A 23852-nucleotide genomic window follows, 5' to 3' on the forward strand; every position below is an offset into this window, starting at 1 on the left:
GTTCGAAGTACCATCGCGTATAGTGTTAAGTGTACGCTGCAGACGTCCGCGGCATCATGCTACATGACTGAATGAGCGTCGATCAACGACAACTCTCTTCCTTGTCGGGCGGTTAATACCGACCCGGTACTATTTTGAGGACTAGCAAATTCCGGGAGTGGACCCGCAAATACTAGCAATTGAGACGAAACTTTTGATACTGATTTGAATTGTTTTGAATAAGGTGGGTGGGCTACCTGAAGTTGACCCACCCTTGAACAGGGGAGGATGAAATGACTAGCAAATTCTAGCAAATTACTCGCAAAATTTTGGTATAGATTTTGTATGGATTGTGCGATGTCGGTGGGCCAACTTCATGAACGTCTCTCACGGGGAAGACATAAAATCAGGGTACCCAAATTCTACATTATCCCACAAGATTCCGCCTGTCTCGGTCACACTCTTCTTTGAGGTAGGCTCCGTCGAACAGTAACCGTAACTTCTGAATCCGACAATTATGTATCATTTAAAAATTTAAAATGATCCTTAACTTAGGAGTGAGCATGGAGTTTTGGATATAAATTTGGATTTAGTTTATATTTTTGTGGTCAAAAATGAAAATTTTTAGTATTTTTTAAAAATTGAATTGAAAACAGAAATTTTTACGCAAGACCAGTTTTTGACAAAAATGATTTTGTTTTTTTTTATAACTATAGTTAGTCGCAGAATATTATGTCAAATAATATAGCTGATATAGGTAAGTATAAAGTATTATATAAAACTGGACGTGACATTGTGTAGGAATACAGCGACAACGCAATGATGAAAGGGCCACCACCTTTGCATCATTTCTACACTAGCGCTTCATAGTGGCTGCATCATATAAATGGTCACCAAATATTAACATTGCTTAGTTTATTTGTCAACATGATTGATTGACATAACACCTGTATGACGAGTAAAACGATATGCGTCGGTCTTTCTATACATCATAATACATTTAATATTTATACATTTATCTTTATGATAATATATTTTATAGAAATATTCTTAAGTCTGTGTACATTTTATAAATTATTATTGTTATTATTTCATATTATTTAATTTTTGATTATTATAGTATTGTACATATTTAATACCTATTTATAGAGTTTGTAATTTTGAAGGGCCACATTTTACTGAGAAAAAAACTGGGTTAGATGATATGACCAACCAAACCCTCCTCTGAGTCTGCCCCTGATACAACCATAAGCATCAGTTAGAATCTTACCACAATGTACACTGAGATGCATAGATTTTAAATATAATGGTATAATGACATAATATGCAATATGTTCATAAAATATAAATAATATAAACAATAAATACCAGCCGAAGTGTTGTCGTTCAATCACTCAATGATTTCTACTTTCTTCAAAAAAGTATAATATAATATGTCCACGTACTTAGCACTCATGTTTATTGTACCAACAATATATAATACTATTTAAGAATAAAAAAAAATTTAAAAAAATATAATTTACTAAAATATGCCCTATGGCCTCCGTGTATTTTATATTTATTTTTATAGTTCTATATTTTGTTCATATATATATTATATATGTGTCTGATGTCTTGACCAATTTAATTTAAGAATATTATTTTATTATTTACTAATTTAAGTTGAATAATTATTTTTCCTGTTCGTTAATAAAATTATTGAACTTATGTAAAAAGTTTGTATAATAAATGTATTTAAAAAATATAATATTTTTACAAACGGATAATAAAATAAGAGCACAATATTTTGCATAATCCACAGGCATGATAAATGACATATTTATAACAAAACATTTAGATAGGATAGACATTATAATTTATAATAATAAAATAGGTATTGTTAAAATGTTGAGCGATTAAGTGTGTAGCGTGTAATATAATGTGTATTGGCTATTCACAAATAAAATAGATTAATTCGTTAATTGATGAGATTTTATTTTTCGAGTAATTAGTGATTATTTCATAATAGTAATAAAAGTTGTACGTACTTAGGTAATGATTTGAAAGTTCGAAACAGCGACTTGACATGCTGTCATGGAATAAAAACGTATTACCTGTGCGATCTCCATGACGTCGTTGTATGACTAAAATTAAATCAATACTTTGGATGTGCGCCGCGGCCCGCGGCCCACAGTTTTCAGTACGTAGCATACTATTTTGTGATGTTTTTGTTTTGACCGCCCCTGACTTCCGAGCGCGTAGTATTATGGTACGCCATTTATAATGACTGAGTCGTGTCAATGGCTACTAACGGCGGCGAAGAAGGAAGTCTTTTTGATTTGGACACTGTGCGGTCATTACATAAGACAGTAATTGCCCTGAGAACGGCTCTTGAACGGTCAAAAGCGGAACTCGAATTGGTCAGAAAATCTTGTGGCACCATGGATGATAAAAAGGTACCCACAAATTTAATATTTTGAATATTTTGATGGTTTCGTGGATTATTGAATTAAATTCAATTTAATCCAATTTATTAAATATGACTATATGAGTTTTATTGTATGCGTGTATGTATTATGTCTCCACAAAATATTCAAGCGACTAGTTAATTAATTGAATAGATATGACATTGAACATTTTTGTTATAAAATGTTAGGCAGTGATTTATTTATCTATATATTATATAGGTATTGAAACTTATATATATATGTATTATAGGTGTATATTGATTAGTATTTTTTCTTTGGCTCAATATGCAGAGTTCAACCAATTGTTCTTACAATGCTTAATTTATCATTTAAATATTATGGTGCTTCGTTAAAAAAAAATATATTTTATCATATTTTCCTGATATATTTAGATTGTGTGTCAAAATTCAGAAGAAACCGATGAGATTGAGTTAATATTTACAACAGATGACACTATGAATGTGTCACCTAATGAAGATCTTGTGTCTATAGATAATGTTTTGGAAACTGATATATCAAAGTGCGGAGCAAATGCCAAAGAAATGACAAATTCTAAATATCTTAGTCCCTTACGACCTATTTTAAAGGACATTACACTAAAAACTCAAGAAGTTGAAGCGCAGACAGACATCACTGCTTTGCCTCTACAATGGCGCTCCGAAGGATTTCTTGTTAATCAAGCCAAGACTACATCACCAAACACAACGTTACCATCCAAATTTATTGTACCAGTTGACAAGAATACACGCAAACAATGTTTGCGTGTATCTAAAAAGACTACAGAATCAAGAAGGGTCATGTTGTCAGATATTAATTTTACAAGTATGGTGCCAGAGTTGTCAAGGAGTGTTGATCATTTGTGTCGGCAACCAGGACCTCTCACTCGTGAACCATCAAGATCAAAGTATTACTTACAATGTTAGTTTAGTATTAAGATTAATTTTTATTTATTTTTGTATAGATTTCCACGAAGTCCTGGTTATTTTTCTGTTGGTTCATCATCTTCACGATATGATTTTGGTTCGGTATTTTCAGTGCATTCGTCATGTTACCGGTGTCAAGTAAGACCATCAGTTATGTCATTAGAGGCACGGCACAATGCATCATGGTCGTCGATACCATCTTCGCCTACTAAATGCCGGCGATCAGCAAGTGTTCCATGTGAACCATGCGCATCATTACAAGATGTGAAGTATTCATCTACTGCTACATTAAAAGCAGAAGATGAAGCACCAAAGAAAATCAAAAACAGAGTATCATTTAAAGGTCAGATTACTTTTTACCTAGTTGAATGAAAAAGACTAATTTTAAAAATAATTTAGAATCAGGGAAATTGCGTTTGTCAATGCCAGATTTAAGAAAATCAGAAGGAGACTCAACTGATTCACTTATAGAAGAATCTGAATGTGTTGTTCGTAATGCTATAGACTGTCTGATCACTGGATGTCCCATAAATGTCAAGGAATGCAAAAAACACAGACGTTATTCAGAACCGTATCATAATAACCTAGGTTAGAAATCAATTTTTATTTAAAAAAAAAAATTTCTTTCAATCTTATAAAATATTTTATATAAATAAATATTTTATTAAAATGAAAACGTCATATTAATATGTAACTTACCAAGATGAGAACTATATGTAGAGACAGTAGTTATATCTATTATAAACGGCCTATATATGTTTGCTTATTTTTATAATTTTATTATTTAACTGCCTGTTTTTACCTACAGATAACCATTATTCTAACTTATTCTACATTTGCCAATGCTATCACAAACTATATGAAAATAATATTACTTACATTATGGTATATTAAGGAAGTAGTAAGCAAATCTTCAAAATAAAATATTTTTATACATATAGGAAGTTTCATTATTAATTTAAATAACTTTTATAAATATTAAAAAAAAATTAAGAATTCTCTAGTAGATTTCAATGGTAAATATTAGTAATCCTGCCATGTTTTATTTAATTAAAATAAAAATATATTTTCATATAGTCTGTGATAAAAATATAATATGCTTATTATCTAAGTACTTATCAGTACGTGTTTAGTCATTCGTTCACTTTGTGTATAATAATACTATTGAAATGTTAGATGTTGAATTAAATGGAATTATAATAATTATTCAATCCAAAAAAATTAATTTTTGAGTTATCATTAAACCATTAACCACAAAATAATGAAACTAATAGTAATATAAATGGCATGATAATATAAAGAAAACTTTTCTACTTAAGAAAAGAAAAATTGGCCACCCATGGATACTTCTTGGTATCGAGTCTTCCATTTCAAATACAAGTAGATCACGCAGTCTGATAAGTCACATATTGAACGATTACTAAAAACAGTACTTAATATTTAAAATAAAATAACTTTATAAAAAATTAGTAGAAAAGTAAATACATATAATTTTAGAATGTTGTTCAATGAAAGTGTATGGTAAGCCATATTTGCCAAAGTCCATTTATGATCTTCAATTGAACGCCTATGTCAAAGTTATTACAAGCTTTGGTAAAGTAGTAGGTGGGCGGCTGCGATATATAGGTCATGTAGCGACTATGACAGAGCCATTAATAGGAGTACAATTTGATCAAAAGATTGGTGACTGTGATGGATCTTTGAATGGGATCAGATATTTTGAGTGGTAAGTTAAATAAAATACAGTTTTATTGTAATAATTAATTTAATATATATTAATGTTTTCAGTGGAATCAATAATGGACAATTTGTTCCATTTCAAAAGATTGTTATGGCCTGGAGAGATATTTAAGCATATACATGGAATATTCATAGAAAAATGTTATTTTATGTGTAACAGTATTATTCAGATAAATCTTGTTGTGAATTTACTATAATCAAAACATATTTATATTATTATTAGAGAAATTTATTGTAAACATAAAATAATTATCATTATAACATTATGTTTGAAATTTAAAATACTTTATTAACACAAATACAAATAAAGTTCAGATAATAAAGACAAATAATATTTGCTAGAATTTTTTTTATCCATATGATATATTTTACATGGCTAAAAAATTTATAACATTCTAAATTCTAAAATTATTACCTTCATATGCTTACATAAAAGACTTGGAATTTATTAATGCAAGCCCATTATAATTTTTCATTTAAGCTCGGCTTTCATAATATTTTGATTCTTTTTGTTTTCTAACAGCCTGTATGCATTTAGCCATAGTGGGTGATGATCTACTAATAGAATCGGTCATATAGAAGTCTTCTAGAGCAATTTGTTTAACATTTAAAGGGGTACTAGCAGTCTGGGAAGATAAATCCTAAAACAACAAACGTTAATATATTACAATAAAATAATTATAGTGATGAACAATGGACTTAATTACTTTAGACAAATCTGAAGCTTGAACCAAAAAGTTTGCTTCTTCTAGGTCTCCATATCTGGTCATGCTTGGACAAACATCAGTTATACGGTCACGTACCTCATTTAAAGTGTCATAGGGAAGTTTTACACCCACAAACTAATGATAAAATACAATATATAAATAAATAAATTATTAAACACATGATAAAATCTTACTTCAGAAATTGCTCTGATAATTTTCCAGTCTGAACGTGCCATTCCTGGTGGCTGCACAGCCATCAATGTTTGTTGTGCACGACCTTCGGTATTTACATAGGTTGCCTGTTTTTCTGTATAGGCAGCACCTGGAAGTACAATATCGGCAATAGCTGCTCCAGCATCTCCGTGATGTCCTATAAGAAAATTAAATATTTAAAAAAAAATATTAAAATAAACTATTATCTTGAAATAAATAATATATTTCCATAAAATATAATGATATATAATCTTACATCGCAAGTTTGCCAAATTTCTTAGACAAGAATAATCATTAAACATTGTTCCTTTACAATACATAAAACTTATAAAATATATTTAAAATGTATTTTTAAGACCATATAAATAAAAATTAAAAAATTATTAACAAGTGATAACCTGTTATAACAACAATCACATATACATCATTGACTAATTTGTATATTAAAGTAATAAATATATATTTTAACAAATAATATAACCATTACAGATATATACAGGTTAACAAAGCCATCCAATTTCTAAGATCAAAATATACATCATAATTAGTTGTTTTGCTAGTTTGCTACCTCAGTTATATAAATTTTACATATGTATACATATTATTTATCATATAAATTAATTTATTACAAGTTTCAAATATTACAATTTTAATCAAAATAACTATGATTTTTTTATAATTTGTATTAATAATTTCACTTAGTTATATTATTTAGTAATACAAATCCTGTGTATACTTTGATTAGTTTTATATTATCCATAGACATACTAAAATATGGAGCATTCTTACAGGGAATGGGTAGGTTTGAATCTTGTAATGACTCCAATCATTGTGCTTAAATTACAAATATGTAATAAATACATTTTTATCATACGTTTTATGATGATACTATAGGTATTATAGAAGAGTGATTGGAATTGTAGTGTCTATACACACTGAATAGTATAATTATAATTGAGAAATTCTTGCGCACATGTACAGTCTACATTATACACCAATAGCAACATATTCAAATCAGACTGCTATAACTAGTTATGCCTAATAGTATAATGTCAATGGTATCCTATAAATATGGAATGGCCATAAGCATAACATAGGGGAGCTCGGGTGGGCTTCAGCCCCCCAGAATTTTTGGGTAAATGTATGTGCATATAAACATATTAGTTTAAACTTTATTTTTATCTACCATATAACAAAAATTGTTTTATATTAATGATTAATCATTCATATCGGTTATAAACACCAATAGAAACAATAAATAATTAAAAAATTTGCTATAAAACATTTTTAGGAATTTAGCTCCCCCCCCCTTAGTTAAAGGATTAGTTACGCCTATGGGAACAGCTATTTATAGTTTTTCATATATACAAAATATCTTAAGTAATTATGCTTCTAAATATAAAATATGTTTACCTTGATATATAACAGTGGTTCCAGCAGGCTTGCACTTTGTTAATGATTCATTGTCAGCTCCTAATAAATAAAGTACTTTGGCAGCAGGTAGATTATGATTAGGCTTAAAACCTAAATCTAATGCAGCCACTTGTCCAGCAACTTGTTGCAATACATTAAGAATTTTCCATCCCTTTTCAGCCTAATTTTTTTTTTCTATTAGTATTAATTATAAAATATTAAATAAATAAATTACATTTTTTGCTAATTCTTGAGAAAGCTGCTGTGCCTGGGCCAAAAGTATAGCACCATCGTCCTGTTCAAATTGTTGAGCTCCTAAAATTATGACTGGACGCTTAGCTTTAGATAGTTTAGCAAAAAATGCGTGTCTTTTTTCAGCTAAATCCTTGAGTATTGCAGGAGATTCACCTAAATACTAATTATAAAATCTATATCTATACATAATATATGATATAACAATAATAATAATAATAATATTATAAAGAGGTAAAGTTTGTAAGTTTGTGAGCTTGTAGGAAGTAATCTCTGAAACTACTAAACCAATTTTGAAAATTCTTTCACCTGTAGAAAGCTATATTAATTCCTGAGTGACATGGGTTATATTTGGTTATGATTAATAATATTTGTCAATCAATTCTAAAAAAAATGGGTTGATTTATTGATTTATTGGCATGCACTGACTACATAAACATAAATGTGAAAATGAAAATTTTTATCATGCATGTTCTCTGAAACTATTCCTCCGATTATCTTGATTTTTTTAAAGAGAAACTTCTTTACAGAGGGTAGAAAAAAAAACGGCGGTAGGGTATGGTTAGCCGTCATAGACCTAGCAATTTATTATTGATAATATTATTATTAAATTATTATTATTATTATTTGTTATTGACTTAAAGTTAAAAAATTACTTATTATAATAAATTAAAAATACAGTTCTAGTGAAAACAAAATTGTAGTGTATTATTTTTATTTTATTCCAATATCCACCTAATATCTGTTGTATGACTGAGAGAAGTTTCACTTTATTCACGAGTACTTGTTTCAAGCACAGTTTTTATTTTTTTTAAACAAAGCAATAAGTGCTCGGAATTACTAGTAAAAAATAATATTAAAAACTAACTTACCTCGTAATCATAGGATAGGTCAACTTTAGGTCCTAATAATGCTATTTCCAGGTCATTATGTACATAAGATTTACGAATACGAGTGTTTAACAAAGGGGCTTCATATCGTGGGTTGGTTCCAATTAATAACACCAGATCAGCTTGTTCTAATCCTAAAAATAAATTTAAAAGTAGCTTTTAATTAGCTTATACAAATAATACATACCAGAAATACTGCTATTTAATATGTATGAAGATCTCAGGTCAGTACCAGAACCAGTCATTGGAAATGGTTCTTCTGTGTATAATTCTTCACTTCCTAATCTGTTGAGCAAGTCTTTTAATGCTATCATAGATTCAGCATCTGATAAACCGCCACTTACACCCACAATCTAAAATAACAAGAATAAATTACAATATATAAAATCAATTTTACTTTACTATTACATTTCCATTAGCACTAATTAATGCTCTAGATGTTGCTACTAATGCATCTTCCCATTCAACTGGTACTAAATTTCCTTTATTGTCTTTAATTAATGGAGTGATCAATCTTTGGCGTTTAAGTCCATCATACGAGAAACGTGATTTGTCTGATAACCATTCTTCATTAATATCCTAAAATAACAAAATTATATTAACTAATGAAAATAATACTGGGATCATACTAAATTACTTCATTTAAACGTGGCAAAATTCTCATAACATCACCAGCTCTAGTAGAAACAACAATATTGCTTCCTAGTGCATCTAAAACATCTATACTATCAGTTTTTCTAGTCTCCCACGGACGTGCAGAAAATGAGTATGGTTTACTGGTTAATGCTCCAACTGGGCACAAATCTATTACATTACCACTGAGTTCAGACAAGAACATTTTTTCTATATAAGTTCCAACCTAAAAAGTAAAAATAAAATAAATCAAATCAATGAATGATTTATTATAATGAATACTGAATCTAATTTATTGATTCATACAACACACAAGTGATCAAAATTTTTAAGATATTATACCTGCATATCTGAACCTCGCCCTGTTGTTCCTAGATCATCAACACCAGCTACTTCCGAAGCAAAACGAATACATCTTGTACAGTGTATACAACGTGTCATTATAGTTTTAACAAGAGGTCCAATATCTTTATCTTCAACAGCCCTATATATTATTAGTAATTAATAATTTAAATTTATGTATTTTAATTTAAAATAATAAAATACCTTTTTCCACTAAAATCTATGTCAACAAAACGAGATCTATCACTACCAAATGCCATACTCTGATCTTGTAAATCACATTCACCTCCTTGATCACAAATAGGACAATCTAGGGGATGATTCATCAACAAAAATTCCATAACACCTTCACGAGCTTTACGAGTTAATTCAGAGTTTGTTTTAATTTTCCATCCGTTCATCACTGGCATGGCACATGCAGCAACTGGCTAAATAAAATAATAACAACATTAGTTATTATTTATATAATTATATAATACAGTTGTGAACATACCTTAGGTGACCTTTCAACTTCAACTAAACACATCCTACAGTTTCCAGCAACAGCTAAACGTTCATGATAACAGAAGCGTGGAATTTCTACACCAGCAAGTGCAGCAGCCTAAATAACCACATTTGTTAAATATTTCTTCATGATTACAACAATTTATCAAATTACTTTACCTGTAATACTGTTGTTCCGGGATCTACAAGAACTTTTTTATCATCTATGAATACTTCAAGTTTGGATGGTGGAGCTGGAGTATTAGAATTTGGTCGAAATTGCCCTGATGTAACCGCCAAACGAATACAAGGCACAGTACGCTGAAGCGTTGACCGAAACATGTTAATAAATGGAATCTAATGAACAGGTTTTTTTTTTCTCAATGAGTTTTTAATTTCACTTCACATAAATGAAAATACACTTTTGCACTAATATGTACACCGACTAAATGTAATATCGGTGAACCTAGTAGAAGAAATAAAATAGTTTGATGGAAATCAAACCAAGTTCAAATGATAATAATCATATGATATTTTGATACCACATTATACCAAAAATATAATACCACTTCCATAGATAATAAAGTAGTATGTGTGATTGTATAGCAGTCTTTAATTAATTATTATTATAACTAGGGGCTGGTAAAACTCGATTTCAGTGTTTAGAAACCGCCTTCGAGGTGGTTGAGTGAAAATAGGGAAGGCTAATCGGTAGGGAATGGCGATCGGGTGCATAGACCAAAAAACTAGTCTATCGAGTGTCTAGAAATTGATCACTAAGAATGTGATAAAGTCGATTACCGTTTTTATGAGTTTTCTATAACTTATCAGTTATCATTCGGTGTAAAAGTTTCTCCCATCGCATGCCTGGTTCTTTTTTGAATTCCAAAATAATAAAAACATGCCGACAATTGTAATTGAGTATCTACCTATTAGCCCTCAATCGATACCTGATTCCTGACGTCGAAAGTCTGAAGCTGTGTTGCAGTATAAAATGTTAAAGTCGATTGCCATGTTTGAGTATTAAGCTTAGAATAATAATCATCAGGGAAGTGCATTTTACACGCATCTAAACCTAATAGGTAGGCAGTCCTGCGTCGGATCGCGGACGATAAGGGTGGTGCATGGATGAAATTGTGTATTTCAATTATATTATGTGGCGTACCCGATTTTTTTTTTTTAATAGTAAAAAAAAAATACTAAAAATGGTAATAGGGTGTCTAACTATCAGTCCTTAACCGATGCAAGTCGACACTTGTGCTGGGCAATCCCCTTCGGCGGTTTATTATACCTCCTGATATAGAAAATCTGATGCTGTTTTACAGTAAAAAAAATTTAAGTCGAATTACGTGTTAAAACTTAAATCAAGTTGTCAAATATCATCGGGAAAAAAATATTTTAACAAAATAAAACCTCCTATCAGGTCGGCAAACAGACTATGTCGGATCGCAGACAAGGCTTGATTTAATAAAATTAGGGCCAAGTGCACAATTTCTTTTGGGGCCCTCAAGTTAAAAAAAATGTTCTAGAAAAATTCTACATAGAAAAGGGAGGGAATGTTAATAATAAAAAAAATATATTTATATGTTAAAAGTGTTAAATACCAAAATACCTATCTCAAAACTCAAAATATTTGTACATTATTTCATGTACTATAAATATATTTTAGTTACTCAATTTAGTTTCTAGGTCTAGTAAATTAAGGACTATGAAAAGACAATACTAATTTAATAACATAAGAAAACTATACTATATTAAAATATTAAAAATACTTAAGGATTTAATTATATAAATTTAAATTTAAATAAATTAATTTCAGTCTTCCATAAAATTATAAAAATGGAAAATAACTTATTAATTTAACAATTTATTCTGTATAATTAAAATTAAATAAAAAATGACCAATTTTTATTCACATTTTATCATAAAAGAGTTTAAATTAGTTATTAGTATTACAGTAATGTAATAAAGAATGTGAGCATTAGAATTTAGAAAAAAAGATGTCAAATTGAAATTGTATAAGTGTAAAGTGTTAAATGGGTTTATTATACTGTAAATCACCACATAAACATAAATAATTCCTTTTTATATAGATTATAATATAGTACTTTATTTTTTAGGAAAATATTGCTATAACTCTTGCATTCTTAATTATTCGATCATTTTAATAACAAAACTTATTAATTCAATTTTTTTTGTTAGCTAAGAATGAGAATGTTATAGTATAGGTAGATTTATTGATACGCATTTTTAAAATAAATTCAAATCTTGAATTGTGAATTTCAGAATTTGTGAATAATGTTTTTAATTAATTTTATTAATATTTATTATCAATATATACAATCATATTGAAATACTGAATAAGATAAAAATACAATATACAATTTAAAATACAGCTTTTATTAACTTAACTTTAAAAATTAAATTGTCTTGGTTTTAAAGATGTAAAATCTTTGATGACATCTGATAGGTAATCAAAGTTGTTAGCGATTTCATGATCAATTCAATAGAAATTTTACCTAACGGTTTTATGAAATTGTTTAATTAAACGTAAATAAAAGAAAAGCTTCTCTCTGCTGAAGCTGAAGACTGCAGTTGCTGGTATAATTAATAAATAAACAGATATATTAGTATATTACACTACAAAAATGAAGATATTAGGGCTAACTTTTGATGAAAATCTCACTTAGAAATAACATAATATAAATAACGTAAAAATATACTAAACATAATAAGTGCAAGAAGATGCCTAGCAAATTTACATTGGGGAACAGTTACAGAAACACTAGTCAATAGTTGAGTAATTACTACGACTAATAATATACAACTTACTTATCAGATCAATGGGCAGTGATTGATCATGGCTCAATATTTTACAGTAGTGTCAAAAAATTCCACCTCTTTAAAAAGTATTTTTACAATTAGTTGTTGGCAAAACCTAACCTAATGTCACCTACACTTTAATCTGGCCTTAGATATACAACTATACAACAGCTGCTCTACAGTGGGATAATTAGAAATTAAATCTAACCGTTTGGCTATTACTGAGAGGTTTATTAATTATTAAATTATGTTAACTTAAACATATATTTATCTTAATTTTCATTAAATTATATACAGATAAATTCTGTACCTATGTGTATGTGTACTTATAGTATTTGAGATTCTGACTTGGACTTATGGGTTACTTAGTTTACTTCCAAGTTCCTTATGATTAAATATATTTTGGAATTACAACAAATTGTATAGAATATGTTATAAGTACAGACTAGGATACAGGGTATATGATAATAATAATAATAATATACAAGTATATCTAGTCCATGGTTATAAACTTTAATTTGATAAGACATTGTTTTTTTTTCAACAACATAATCAATTGTCAAGAGTTCATTAATTTAAAATTTAACTTTATATTCCATTTTTTTCAAGCAAAAAAAAAAAATCAATTTATTTTAATTGTATTATAGCAGTTTATTATAATTTTATAACAATAATGAATAATGATTTACGCCTCAAATAAAATGAATAAATTAAAATATTTATCAATCATAATCTTAAGCAATACTCAAAACTGGTTCTCTTTAAAATATAATGTAGTATATTTTAAACAAAAAAAACTAACTTCTAACTTTTATTCTTACTTAAGTCAGTATTTTCACAAAATTTACTTCTAAATAACTAAGTTAGAAAATTGGTAAATTTCAGAAACCAATTTCTATTCTAACTTGGTTTGTTTTTGTATTAAAGTAACATAACTTTAACTAGTTGAAAAAAATGACTAATTTGCACAGCTTTGCTCATAGCTTACATACAGCTTATACTATTTTCTTTTATAATAGTTACATCTTACATCATATAATTTTCTTTATTTTAATTTATTTTTAATTTTTTTTAATTTTTAATTACTCATATGAATACATTTACAAAAAAAAAAAATAAAATAAAATAATGCATGCCATTGCTAGGCTATTAATATAAAATGGAAATAATCAAATAGTAAATAATAGATAGCTTAATTAAATTTATAATTTGTAGCAAAATTATTGAGAACAACGATGAATGAAATTTGTCTTCCTAGAAATAATAGGTAGTTTAAAATAAATAAAAAAAAGTAATTTATTAATAATAATAATAATAATACAATAATATAGAAACAAATTTATAGAATAAAATATAGTTCTTAGTAAAAAATAAAAATTTAAAACTAAACTTAATTTGAAATGAGATTTTCTAAAAAAAAGTTAGAAATAATTATGAGTTATGATAATCTGGAATATTATAAGGTAAAGTTTAATGTTTAATGTTAAAATTAGTTTTGAATGTTCCTATTAAAATCATAAAATTTCATTTTTTAACCACTTAACTAATGTACAATGTCTGTATTAACTGTACTATATAAAATAAGTACCTATGTTATACACACTATGAATGATTATTGTTTATACATTATAATTTTTATGAAAACATAGATTCATGAAGTTGGGCAATGTTATCTTCTCTTGATTGGCGATTTTTTAACTCTTGCTTATACAATTCATAGATTTCATTATCAGTCTTTAATTCAAACTTACAAAGTGGACAAAAATTACTCTGAAAAAATAAATGAAATATTTTAAAAATGTCTAATTATTTATATAAAACAATTATTTCGTTACTTTTTCCAGCCATGTTTTTAAACAGTTTTCGTGAAATATATGACTGCATGGCATATTTAGTGCTTTATCATTCAATTCATATTGACATAAACAGATTCGACATTGTTCATCTAATAAATAACACAATTATTTTCAGTAAAATATATTTTTCTGAAATAAAAATTTTACCTATTAGTTCCTCAAATGATGGCGCACTAAGTTTTTCTATTTCTGATTTAGATGCAGGAGGTGTGTTTTGAAAATTGATCATATCACCATATCGTGCTGGATCGTGATCAAAAAGCATTCTAAACGTTTCTCTTGTTAGCCGTTCTGTACGAACAGTAGGCATTTCATCTTCTTCTACGTGAAGTTCATCAAAATAGCTTGCCATAACTAGATTTTTAAAATATATGTAAGTTTAATGTCATCTACAAATAGATACTTATCAATTAAACTTAATTACATACCTTGAATTGTTGAAGAAATTTATAAGTTCTATGATACTCTATAAAAATTATAAAATGACAGACAAATAAAATTATGACAAATAGGTTGTAAGTAGTAACTAATAGTAAAAAGTGGTACGCAGTAAGGAATTTTTATTTCAGTTAAAATTAATAACTAATAAGTCATGATTGACTCATAAACTATTAACCTCTTTTTTGCTATATTCTTTATAATTTATGGAAATTATTATCTCTTATCTATATGAAAACATATGTTTTGTTATCAGTTCAAGTTTGTTCTAGTCATCTGAAACGGGATGTTCTGAATATTATTTAAGTATTAAGGTCAGCACTCGAGATTCCATAATTTCTTATGGTTTAGCATTCTTTAGATAATTAATAATTATTTACACCAGTTTGTACAAATGGAAATGTGGATTGTTTAGATTACATTGAGAATAATTAATAATAGTAATAATAATTCTAAGTATTATTAATTGTATAATCCATTTATTTTTTAATTGTGTCTTACTTAATTAAAAAATGTCTGAAAACCAACCAAAAGAGGAGAATACACAAAATGCTTTATCCGAATTGCTAGATGATGCTCTCAAAGATTTTGAAAATACTGATGAATCAAGAGCATCAGACGATGCATCAAAAATATCTGAAATTACTAATTTAGATGCAAGTGATAACTTTTTAAAAGAGAGTCTTGAAGAAACAATGAAAACATTTATGAATAGTGATCAAGCAGAATTAGCTGCTGGCCTACAAGAACTAATTTTAGGAGATGAAGGATCTGAATTACAAATGGTTATTCAAGAATCATTAAAAAGTTTAGCAGAAGCTAAACAAAATCTACCTGAGGGAAGTGATTTAACTTCGATGTTTGCTAATATGGGTATACAAGAGGATATCAGTTTAGATGAAGATATGCTTCCAATGTTAATGCAATTTATGCAGCCATTGTTGAGCAAAGAAGTGCTTTATCCATCTATTAAAGATCTGTGTGATAAATACCCAAAATGGCTTGAGGATCATGAATCAACATCTGATAAAGAAGAGTTTGAAAGGTAAGTTATTGACATAGATAATAATTAAATAGTAAATACATATTTATTAATAAAACTATATGTTATATAAGTTTAATTTAACATTCTAGGTATACACAAATGTTTAATAGTATAAAAGAAGTTCGTGATCATTTAGAAAATCAACATGATACAGATGATGATATCACTAAAACTAGAAAGTTTAAAGAACTTATGGAATTGTTAAAAAAAATGCAAGAATGTGGTCAGCCACCAGAAGAATTAATGAGAGACGTAGCTGATGGCAATCCAATATCTGATAATGTTGGTCAATGTACTCTCATGTAGCAAATGTTTATCTTGAAGTATTATTTTTATTGAGTCTTGTTTATTTATTTATTATCAGTTCGATAAATGAAGACTGAATAAATATAGGGTATAGGTAAAAGGGTAGCAGATTTTACCAGTGTGAAAGGTAAACTTCTAAAGATACTATACATCATATTGAAATTTTCTAAATTTGTTAAAATTTTGATTTATTAAATATTATTGAAATCAAATAATTTCATTTTTGGTACTTTAAACTAAAATTTTTTGTTTTTTTTTTCTTTTAATAATTTAAGTATTAAATAATATCTACAAATTTTAAAGTGTAACATAACCCTGGTATAATACATAGGTCTGTCATATATTTTAATTCAAGTCACCGTTAAAAATAAACACGATGGCCAATAAATTTTAAGAAAATAATTTGTTATATCGATCAATATTACTTAAAATCTTTTTTTTTTATTTTGGATTGGGAAAAATTAATTTAATTAAATAAATAGTTATTTGAGTGGGATAAATCAAAATGTCTCAATTAGTGGTTTTATGTCAATCTTTAAATCTTTATGACATAAAAAATATTACTTTTAATTTTTTAATATAATGATTATTGATGTTATATGTATATATAAAATTAATTTTCTGACAGGGTTTTTTTTACTTTGATAAAGTGTATACTTCATTAAATATTATTATATCATTTAGACTTACAATCATTGTATACTTTGATATTTTCTAAAATAAAATATGGAGAATAGTGCTTACATTATTGTATAGACATTACGATTATTTATTATATTTGTGTAATAAAATCAAAATATTAATTAGTAACGAATAATTACTTTTATTACCTATCCATAATTTGTTTGTATATAGTGTGTACCACTTAAAAAGTAACATAAATATTTTAGCTGGTTGATCTAAGATTGGAATGAGAATTTTCGAAGAAAATGTAGGATACTATTATATACATTTTGAGGCAATTTTCGAAGTTGTTTTCTTTTTGACGTGCATTTGAGAAATTATTGCAATTGTAGTATATAAATTTTTTTGATTTAAGTAAGTAAATATTATAAATTATGATTTAAGTAAATTTGTGCAAAAAATATACTTATATCATATATATATTAAAATATCAATATTTTTTAAACGACTACACTCAATACTTTATAATTGATAATAATAAAGTCAAATACTATGTACGATCGTATATAGTACTTAATGAAATGTATCCTTTTAAATCATACGGTGAATAGATCAATTATAAATAAAATAATTACTATTAATATAACGAGCCTAAAATAGATTTTTTGTTTAATGAATCACTGTGATATTATATATTAAATAGGTATAAAAAAAAAAAATGATTTCGTTATCCGACATTCAACTTTAAACGCTTAAAACCCTAAAGCCGAGGGTACGAGCTATGATAAATTGATAAAGTAAAGTTTCCTTTATCATGCGTAAATCTAAAATAGTCACAAATATAGATAATAATTTATTTACCATAATATCTTATTATATTCTATTGTTTATTATCTATATATGTGAAAATAATTTTCGAATTTTTATGATATCTTATCTCTGCAGCTCCACCCCCGTAAATGATAGCAATTAAAACTGAAATGTAAACAAAATCGAAACAAATAACAATTGATTTTGTAGAAAATAAAAAAAATGACTAGTCATAGACTGGTTTTTTTATTCGTCTGAAAAAACTTCTAATTCGTTGATTTAGGTATAAATTTAAAATATGTGCGGAAGAAGAATCTTATCCGGTCTTATTACACTAATACAATAACAGACATGTGGACTCCAACCAAAACAAACAAATATGGAGTTGGTGAGTTTTACTTTGGATTTGAAATTATTTAAGATGTATAGGTAATATCTTACATTTTGTTTTAGTTATATACAACTGGCATGGAGATAATCCGTATGGTTTACATCTTGAAATTGGGGATACTGTCCAGATCCTTGAACAATGCTGTGGTTAGTATAAACATAATTATATACAATTAATATAATATTTGAAATCTATTTTATGTATCATACAGGTTGGTACAGAGGATTTGTTACTAAAAATCGATCAGTAAAGGTAAGACATTTATAATGTTATATCGTAAGTCTTACCAATATCATAGTACTCTTTTTAATATTATATTTTCTTTCATTAGGGTATATTTCCATCTACCTATATTCATTTGAAGCCCTGTCGTATTGAAAATGAGGGGTATGACAAATTTATACATTTTTATTTTTTTTTAAATATTTATTTCAATTTGAAATTTCAGAAGTTTTGAAACAGTTGTACCACTAGAAGATATGGTTGTCCGAGAAGTGTCATTGGTTTTACGTGATTGGAATTGTATTTGGAAGTCATTATATGTGGTATGTCAAAATCTATTTACATATTTATGAATTAAAAACAACATATAATAAAATATATTTGATAGTAATATGAAAAATGATATACCTTTTACATATTATTAATAATTAGGAATGAAAAGAATAAATCTTAACACACTCTCATAAATACAATAATAATTGAACAGTAGTATACATGATTATTTTAAACTTTATGGTATTTTGTTTTCAATTAATACATAATATATAATAGTTAATATAATATTAATTACAAGAAAAAATATATATTTGTAGGAACGAGAAACATATAAATTTATTACATTACGAAAAGTAATGCGAGAGTTACTTGAATGGAGAAAACAATTATTAAGCGGAACATTAACTCAAGATCAAACAAGAGAACTGAAATTAAAGACTACTGCAAAAATTGATTGGGGAAACAGGTAAATAGGAAAATATTGCATGTTAATTGCTTTATTCTATTGTTCTTAAAAACAGGGGTCAGAGAAACCAAATTGGTATTGTTACTCGGATATAAAAAAATTGTTGTATTCAAAAAAAAGCCAAGTACCAAAGTATTTGGTTTTTCATTGCATTATGAAATGTTTATGCTGGGTTTTATAATTCATTAAACATTTAATTCAAATAATTATGAGCTAATGATACCTTAAAAATAATTTTTTGGTTCAGCCATCATTGAATTAATTACTTTTTGCAATTTGTCATAAGAGTTCTTCATGTAATTAATTAGTAACATTATCAGTTATTTTTGTCACTTGAATAGTTCTGCATTTCAAAATAATTATTCATAATTTTCTAATCATCAAATACTGATGAATTCATCAACATTACTAAAAACCAAAATTGTCATAAATAGTTGATTTTATATTTTATGATTTATTTATTAATTGTGTAAAGTTACCTTTGGCATTAACAATATATTTTTTTGCATTGCTAAATGAATAGTGAATTGCTTTAGGTAATGCAAAATATTTTTTAAAAGACATTTTAATCCTCTTCAAAATGTATTTTTAAATTTGGATTAACAATGTTTGACTTACATAGTGCTATATTATGGTTTATAATGTACAGTTATTTCATATTTATAACTTTAGATCATATCAATTTTATCGACACAATGATTTTCCCAAGTGTTTTAACATCATTTTTATATTTTCTTTAGTAATATAATTATTTAAATTATGATTTTTAAGTATCTTGAGGGTATATTTTTTAATTTTTGGATTTTCTTACAAATAAGTATTATGAGGTGATAGAAATTTAATTTTTCAAATAAGAAACATTCTTTTTTTTTCATTTACCACTCTAAATTGTTAAGCTGATGATTTTTATTTTTTATATTTATAAATGTTGATATATAAATCATCAATTGAATAACTAGTTTCTAAGTTATTGAAGTATATTTATTATGGATAAATGTAATATTCAATCTAGTACTTAACACGTAATATTTAGAATTTTAAATTTAGAGTGAATTGACTTATTGTAAAATTTAAATAAAAAAATATTTTCAATATGGCTCAAAGATCATATTTAAAAAATATGTATTCAAACTTAAAATTTTTTTAAGGAAAAATATTAACATACAAACCTGTTTAAGAGTACAGATAATATTGTTATATTTATATTTTATAAGGTTTGTTAGCTCTAACATTAAAAGTAAATGTGAACTATAGAACTTTAATTTGTTATGCTTGTAAGTTGTAAAATTAAGACAATAAATACAAGTGCAAACTCTTCCTAATGAGAATTAATTTAAAATAATAAGTGTTTTTTTTATATTTGTAAAAATTGTGATTTCTATTAAAATTACAAACTTAACTTTTGAATACCAGTTTATCATGAAGCAGTTAGGCAATGGTCTATACCAGTGGTCTCCAAACTACAGCCCACAAATTTTTAACCGGTCTACCAAAGGAGGTAAATAATTTAAAAATATGTGTAATATTCAGTCGTTATTACGCACACATGTCAATTGTTACTTGTATCGAAGAAAAATAACAATTTCATATTTTTCATTAATAAAAAGTTATTATTAAAATTAATACTAAGTATATTTAAGTATATTATAAGAATTATAACAAGTATATATATAAATATATTTTTATAAATTTATAAAATTAAAAATTATGTGTTCATACATTTTGGCCCGCTAAGAGCTTTTGATATTTTATGTGGGCTTAAAGTGAAAGTTTGGAGACTCCTGGTCTATACTAACTAAAACATTTAATGCTTCAGGATTACACAATTAATTATTATATTATAATTTACATATAGTGTAGTTTAAAAAATATTTAAATGGTATATATTCTTGATTATTTGAAAATAGCCAGTTTAGTTTTCTGATAAAAATAAATCTTTGTTATGCTGTTGGCTGCTGAATTATCAATAGCTTTGTTGTTTCTATTGACTACATTTACATTTGAATGATTTAATATTGACAAAATTTGCAATTTTATTTATTTTGGTTTTTAATGGTTCCTAGTAATGATTTAAAACAATTTAATAAATAAGGGTATAATATATATATATCTATAGTGAATATTTTACTTCAACATCTATGTCATTTAATATGTCACACTAAACAATCAAACTTGAATAAATATGTTTAACTTTTCAATTTATTTATAGCTACATATAATATATGAATTAATATTTCTAATTTAAATAACAATTATTATTTTAATATTTTTTTTAATGAGCAAGGCCCAGGGCAAGTGTCCTATTCTTTATAATAATAATCAAAAATTTTAATAATAATTTGTGTAGCATCTATGAACTATTAAATTATCATTTATTTTAGATACAATATTAATGTCAATAATAATATTATATTATAAACTAAAATGTATTATTCTAGCTAACATACTATCTCAAAATATAATATATATTTAATTGATTTATACTCATATTATTTTCATTAAATGTTAAGAGGATTTAAGGATATCATTATCTCTGACTAAACATGTATACATTATAGAAAATGAAACTTTAAATCTTTTCAAATTTTTTCATTTTGCACTTAAGCTATTTAAATTAAGTTAACATCAATAACATCAATCTATTACAAAGTTTATTAAGGAAGTGTTTTGTGTACTACCATATTTGTTTGATATTTAAATGTGTACTGTATCAATAATTATAAATCCCAAATTCACTAATTCAGTTATTTATAATCAATGATTGTAATATAGAACTATTTATAATCAATTATGATTACAATAATTAAATATTAGCTTTTAATAAATATTTACGCTTCCTTAATAATTTGTGAAGATATGTTATGGTTACCTAGTTTGAATAGTTTGACAAAAAAAATGAAACATGGCATAAAGACCTATATATTTGATTGAAGTTAATGGAAAAAATTACATTGCATGTTCATTGCAAAACATAAACATATTCACTTTCATATATTATTTTAATTGAATATAGTCCCATTCATATTCTAAAAAAGTCAATGAATGCATTTGTTGTAATTATTTTTAAACATTTGCCACCCACAATAAATTGTCATAATATACCATATTATACCACTATGTTAATGTAAATATTTATTAGTAATTTTTTTTTTTTACATTCTACTAAAAACTATAGATATATGAGCTAAAGGTTTATTTAGACAGTATCTCATTATCTAGTTAAAAAGTTTGAAGTTAAGTTATAACATAGTTTTATCGATAATATTACTAGTTAAAATATAACCAAGTTATTGTCTTCATTACTAATGGTTATAAATAATGTTAACTTAACTTAATTTTTTTAAAGGTTATTTACATATTTATATAAAAAATACTATCTCCGTACCATATAATGCTCATGTAGAATGATTCCTTTGTGTAGTTGGACAACTGTTAAGGTAGAGAAGAAGGTCTGATGAGAAAAACAAAAATTTTATTATTAAAATTGAATAAATGGTTTGTGTAATATATTATAAAATAAAATAATAAATATTTATAAATATATAAATAAAATGAATGGGCTGTGTTAATCGTTTATCTTTACTAAAATTTGACTGTTCTATTTACAACATAATATAAGAGTGAGTAATATAAAAGAAAAACAATTTTAAACTTTCAACTGAACTTATTTAATGTTTTCTTAATTAATGTATATCCTAAATTAGTTACTCAGTCATTTTTTAAGTCATTTTAACATAACTTAATCAACTTACCTTAGTTTAAAAAAAAGTTTACTTGTTCAAAAAAGAGTAGTTTGGTAGTTTTAGCAAGGGCATATTGCGCATTATTAATTTATTTTTTAGGTTTATTCCATCAATGAATTCTTGAAGTAATTCTATATCTTAATCAGGGTCGCGTGGGTATCTGAGGGCCCAGGCAGGAATTATTTTCTGGGGCCCAATAATTTTATACTCTATTTTGGGGTAACACAGTACAAGGGCCAAGGCAGGAATTCCAGCCCTCCGGCCTGACCCTGATCTTAATTATTTGTTTAAAGACAGTCCAACCACTGCAAAATTTCAGGATTTTAACAATACTTCAACAAATTCATTTTTGCATAAAAGTAAAACATATTAGAATTACAATAATTATACCATCCTATAATTAAAAATATATAAAAATTATCAAAAATCAATAAAAAATTGAATCTTGTTCTATACTTGAATACTTCTAATTTATAAAAATAATTAAAAGTTAACAACTTGTTGATTAACAAAAGTTTTTTCTTAATGCTGTATTTGCTATATATTATATAGTATTTAAAATGTTTAACTGTTAATAGACTTATAATAATAATAATAATATTTTTATATGGAAATAATATTCCAATTACAATCATTAATAATATGTTATGCTAATCTGTTTATACTTTTTATATTAATATATGTACATTTTAAAAATAAATCTTTTTCTTATGTTTAGAATAAAATTTAGAACTTAGCAATTAGTCTTTAAATAATATAATCTTTTTTAATAAAATAATTTGTTTTTGTTGAGACTGGTACATTTTTTTATTGGAAATTATAGCTTGAAT

The 23852-nt window shown here is 26.2% G+C and overlaps 5 protein-coding genes across 7 annotated transcripts in view; 3 read left to right on the forward strand and 2 right to left on the reverse strand.

The window, feature by feature from the left end:
- Window positions 1–2258: 2258 nt before the first annotated feature.
- On the forward strand, window positions 2259–5331 carry LOC113560439. Its single transcript, XM_026966309.1, has 6 exons — window positions 2259–2414; window positions 2819–3330; window positions 3388–3692; window positions 3749–3937; window positions 4847–5075; window positions 5138–5331. The coding sequence occupies exons 1-6, from the start codon at window positions 2259–2261 to the stop codon at window positions 5199–5201; spliced, it is 1455 nt and encodes a 484-aa protein (XP_026822110.1). The 3' UTR covers window positions 5202–5331.
- Window positions 5095–10502, reverse strand: LOC113560438 (NADH-ubiquinone oxidoreductase 75 kDa subunit, mitochondrial). Its single transcript, XM_026966308.1, has 13 exons — window positions 10203–10502; window positions 10033–10140; window positions 9744–9967; window positions 9540–9681; window positions 9202–9423; window positions 8973–9143; window positions 8752–8917; window positions 8547–8698; window positions 7658–7837; window positions 7423–7603; window positions 5991–6166; window positions 5797–5931; window positions 5095–5730 (listed from the first exon to the last, which is right to left on the reverse strand). The coding sequence occupies exons 1-13, from the start codon at window positions 10362–10364 to the stop codon at window positions 5566–5568; spliced, it is 2184 nt and encodes a 727-aa protein (XP_026822109.1). The 5' UTR covers window positions 10365–10502; the 3' UTR covers window positions 5095–5565.
- A 3622-nt stretch (window positions 10503–14124) lies between these two features.
- Window positions 14125–15321, reverse strand: LOC113560553 (E3 ubiquitin-protein ligase RNF181-like). The gene is made up of 4 exons (XM_026966493.1): window positions 15130–15321; window positions 14849–15055; window positions 14681–14790; window positions 14125–14615 (listed from the first exon to the last, which is right to left on the reverse strand). Exons 2-4 carry the CDS (start codon window positions 15051–15053, stop codon window positions 14481–14483), a joined length of 450 nt encoding a protein of 149 aa, XP_026822294.1. The 5' UTR covers window positions 15054–15055; window positions 15130–15321; the 3' UTR covers window positions 14125–14480.
- Window positions 15322–15455: 134 nt separating this feature from the next.
- On the forward strand, window positions 15456–16758 carry LOC113560552 (peroxisomal biogenesis factor 19). Its single transcript, XM_026966492.1, has 2 exons — window positions 15456–16184; window positions 16274–16758. The coding sequence occupies exons 1-2, from the start codon at window positions 15652–15654 to the stop codon at window positions 16488–16490; spliced, it is 750 nt and encodes a 249-aa protein (XP_026822293.1). The 5' UTR covers window positions 15456–15651; the 3' UTR covers window positions 16491–16758.
- Window positions 16759–18061: 1303 nt separating this feature from the next.
- LOC113554642 (dedicator of cytokinesis protein 3) overlaps window positions 18062–23852 on the forward strand; it is a 36788-nt gene continuing 30997 nt past the window's right edge. For all 3 annotated transcript variants that reach the window (XM_026958589.1, XM_026958581.1, XM_026958596.1), the window contains exons 1-6: window positions 18062–18312; window positions 18378–18461; window positions 18527–18567; window positions 18647–18702; window positions 18764–18860; window positions 19131–19279. In XM_026958589.1, the coding sequence (XP_026814390.1) occupies window positions 18276–18312; window positions 18378–18461; window positions 18527–18567; window positions 18647–18702; window positions 18764–18860; window positions 19131–19279 (464 nt within the window). In that variant the 5' untranslated portion in view covers window positions 18062–18275. The remainder of the gene's footprint in view (window positions 18313–18377; window positions 18462–18526; window positions 18568–18646; window positions 18703–18763; window positions 18861–19130; window positions 19280–23852) is intronic.

This window comes from Rhopalosiphum maidis, chromosome 1 (assembly GCF_003676215.2).
Source record: "Rhopalosiphum maidis isolate BTI-1 chromosome 1, ASM367621v3, whole genome shotgun sequence".
In the NCBI taxonomy this organism is placed as follows: Eukaryota; Metazoa; Arthropoda; class Insecta; order Hemiptera; family Aphididae; genus Rhopalosiphum; species Rhopalosiphum maidis.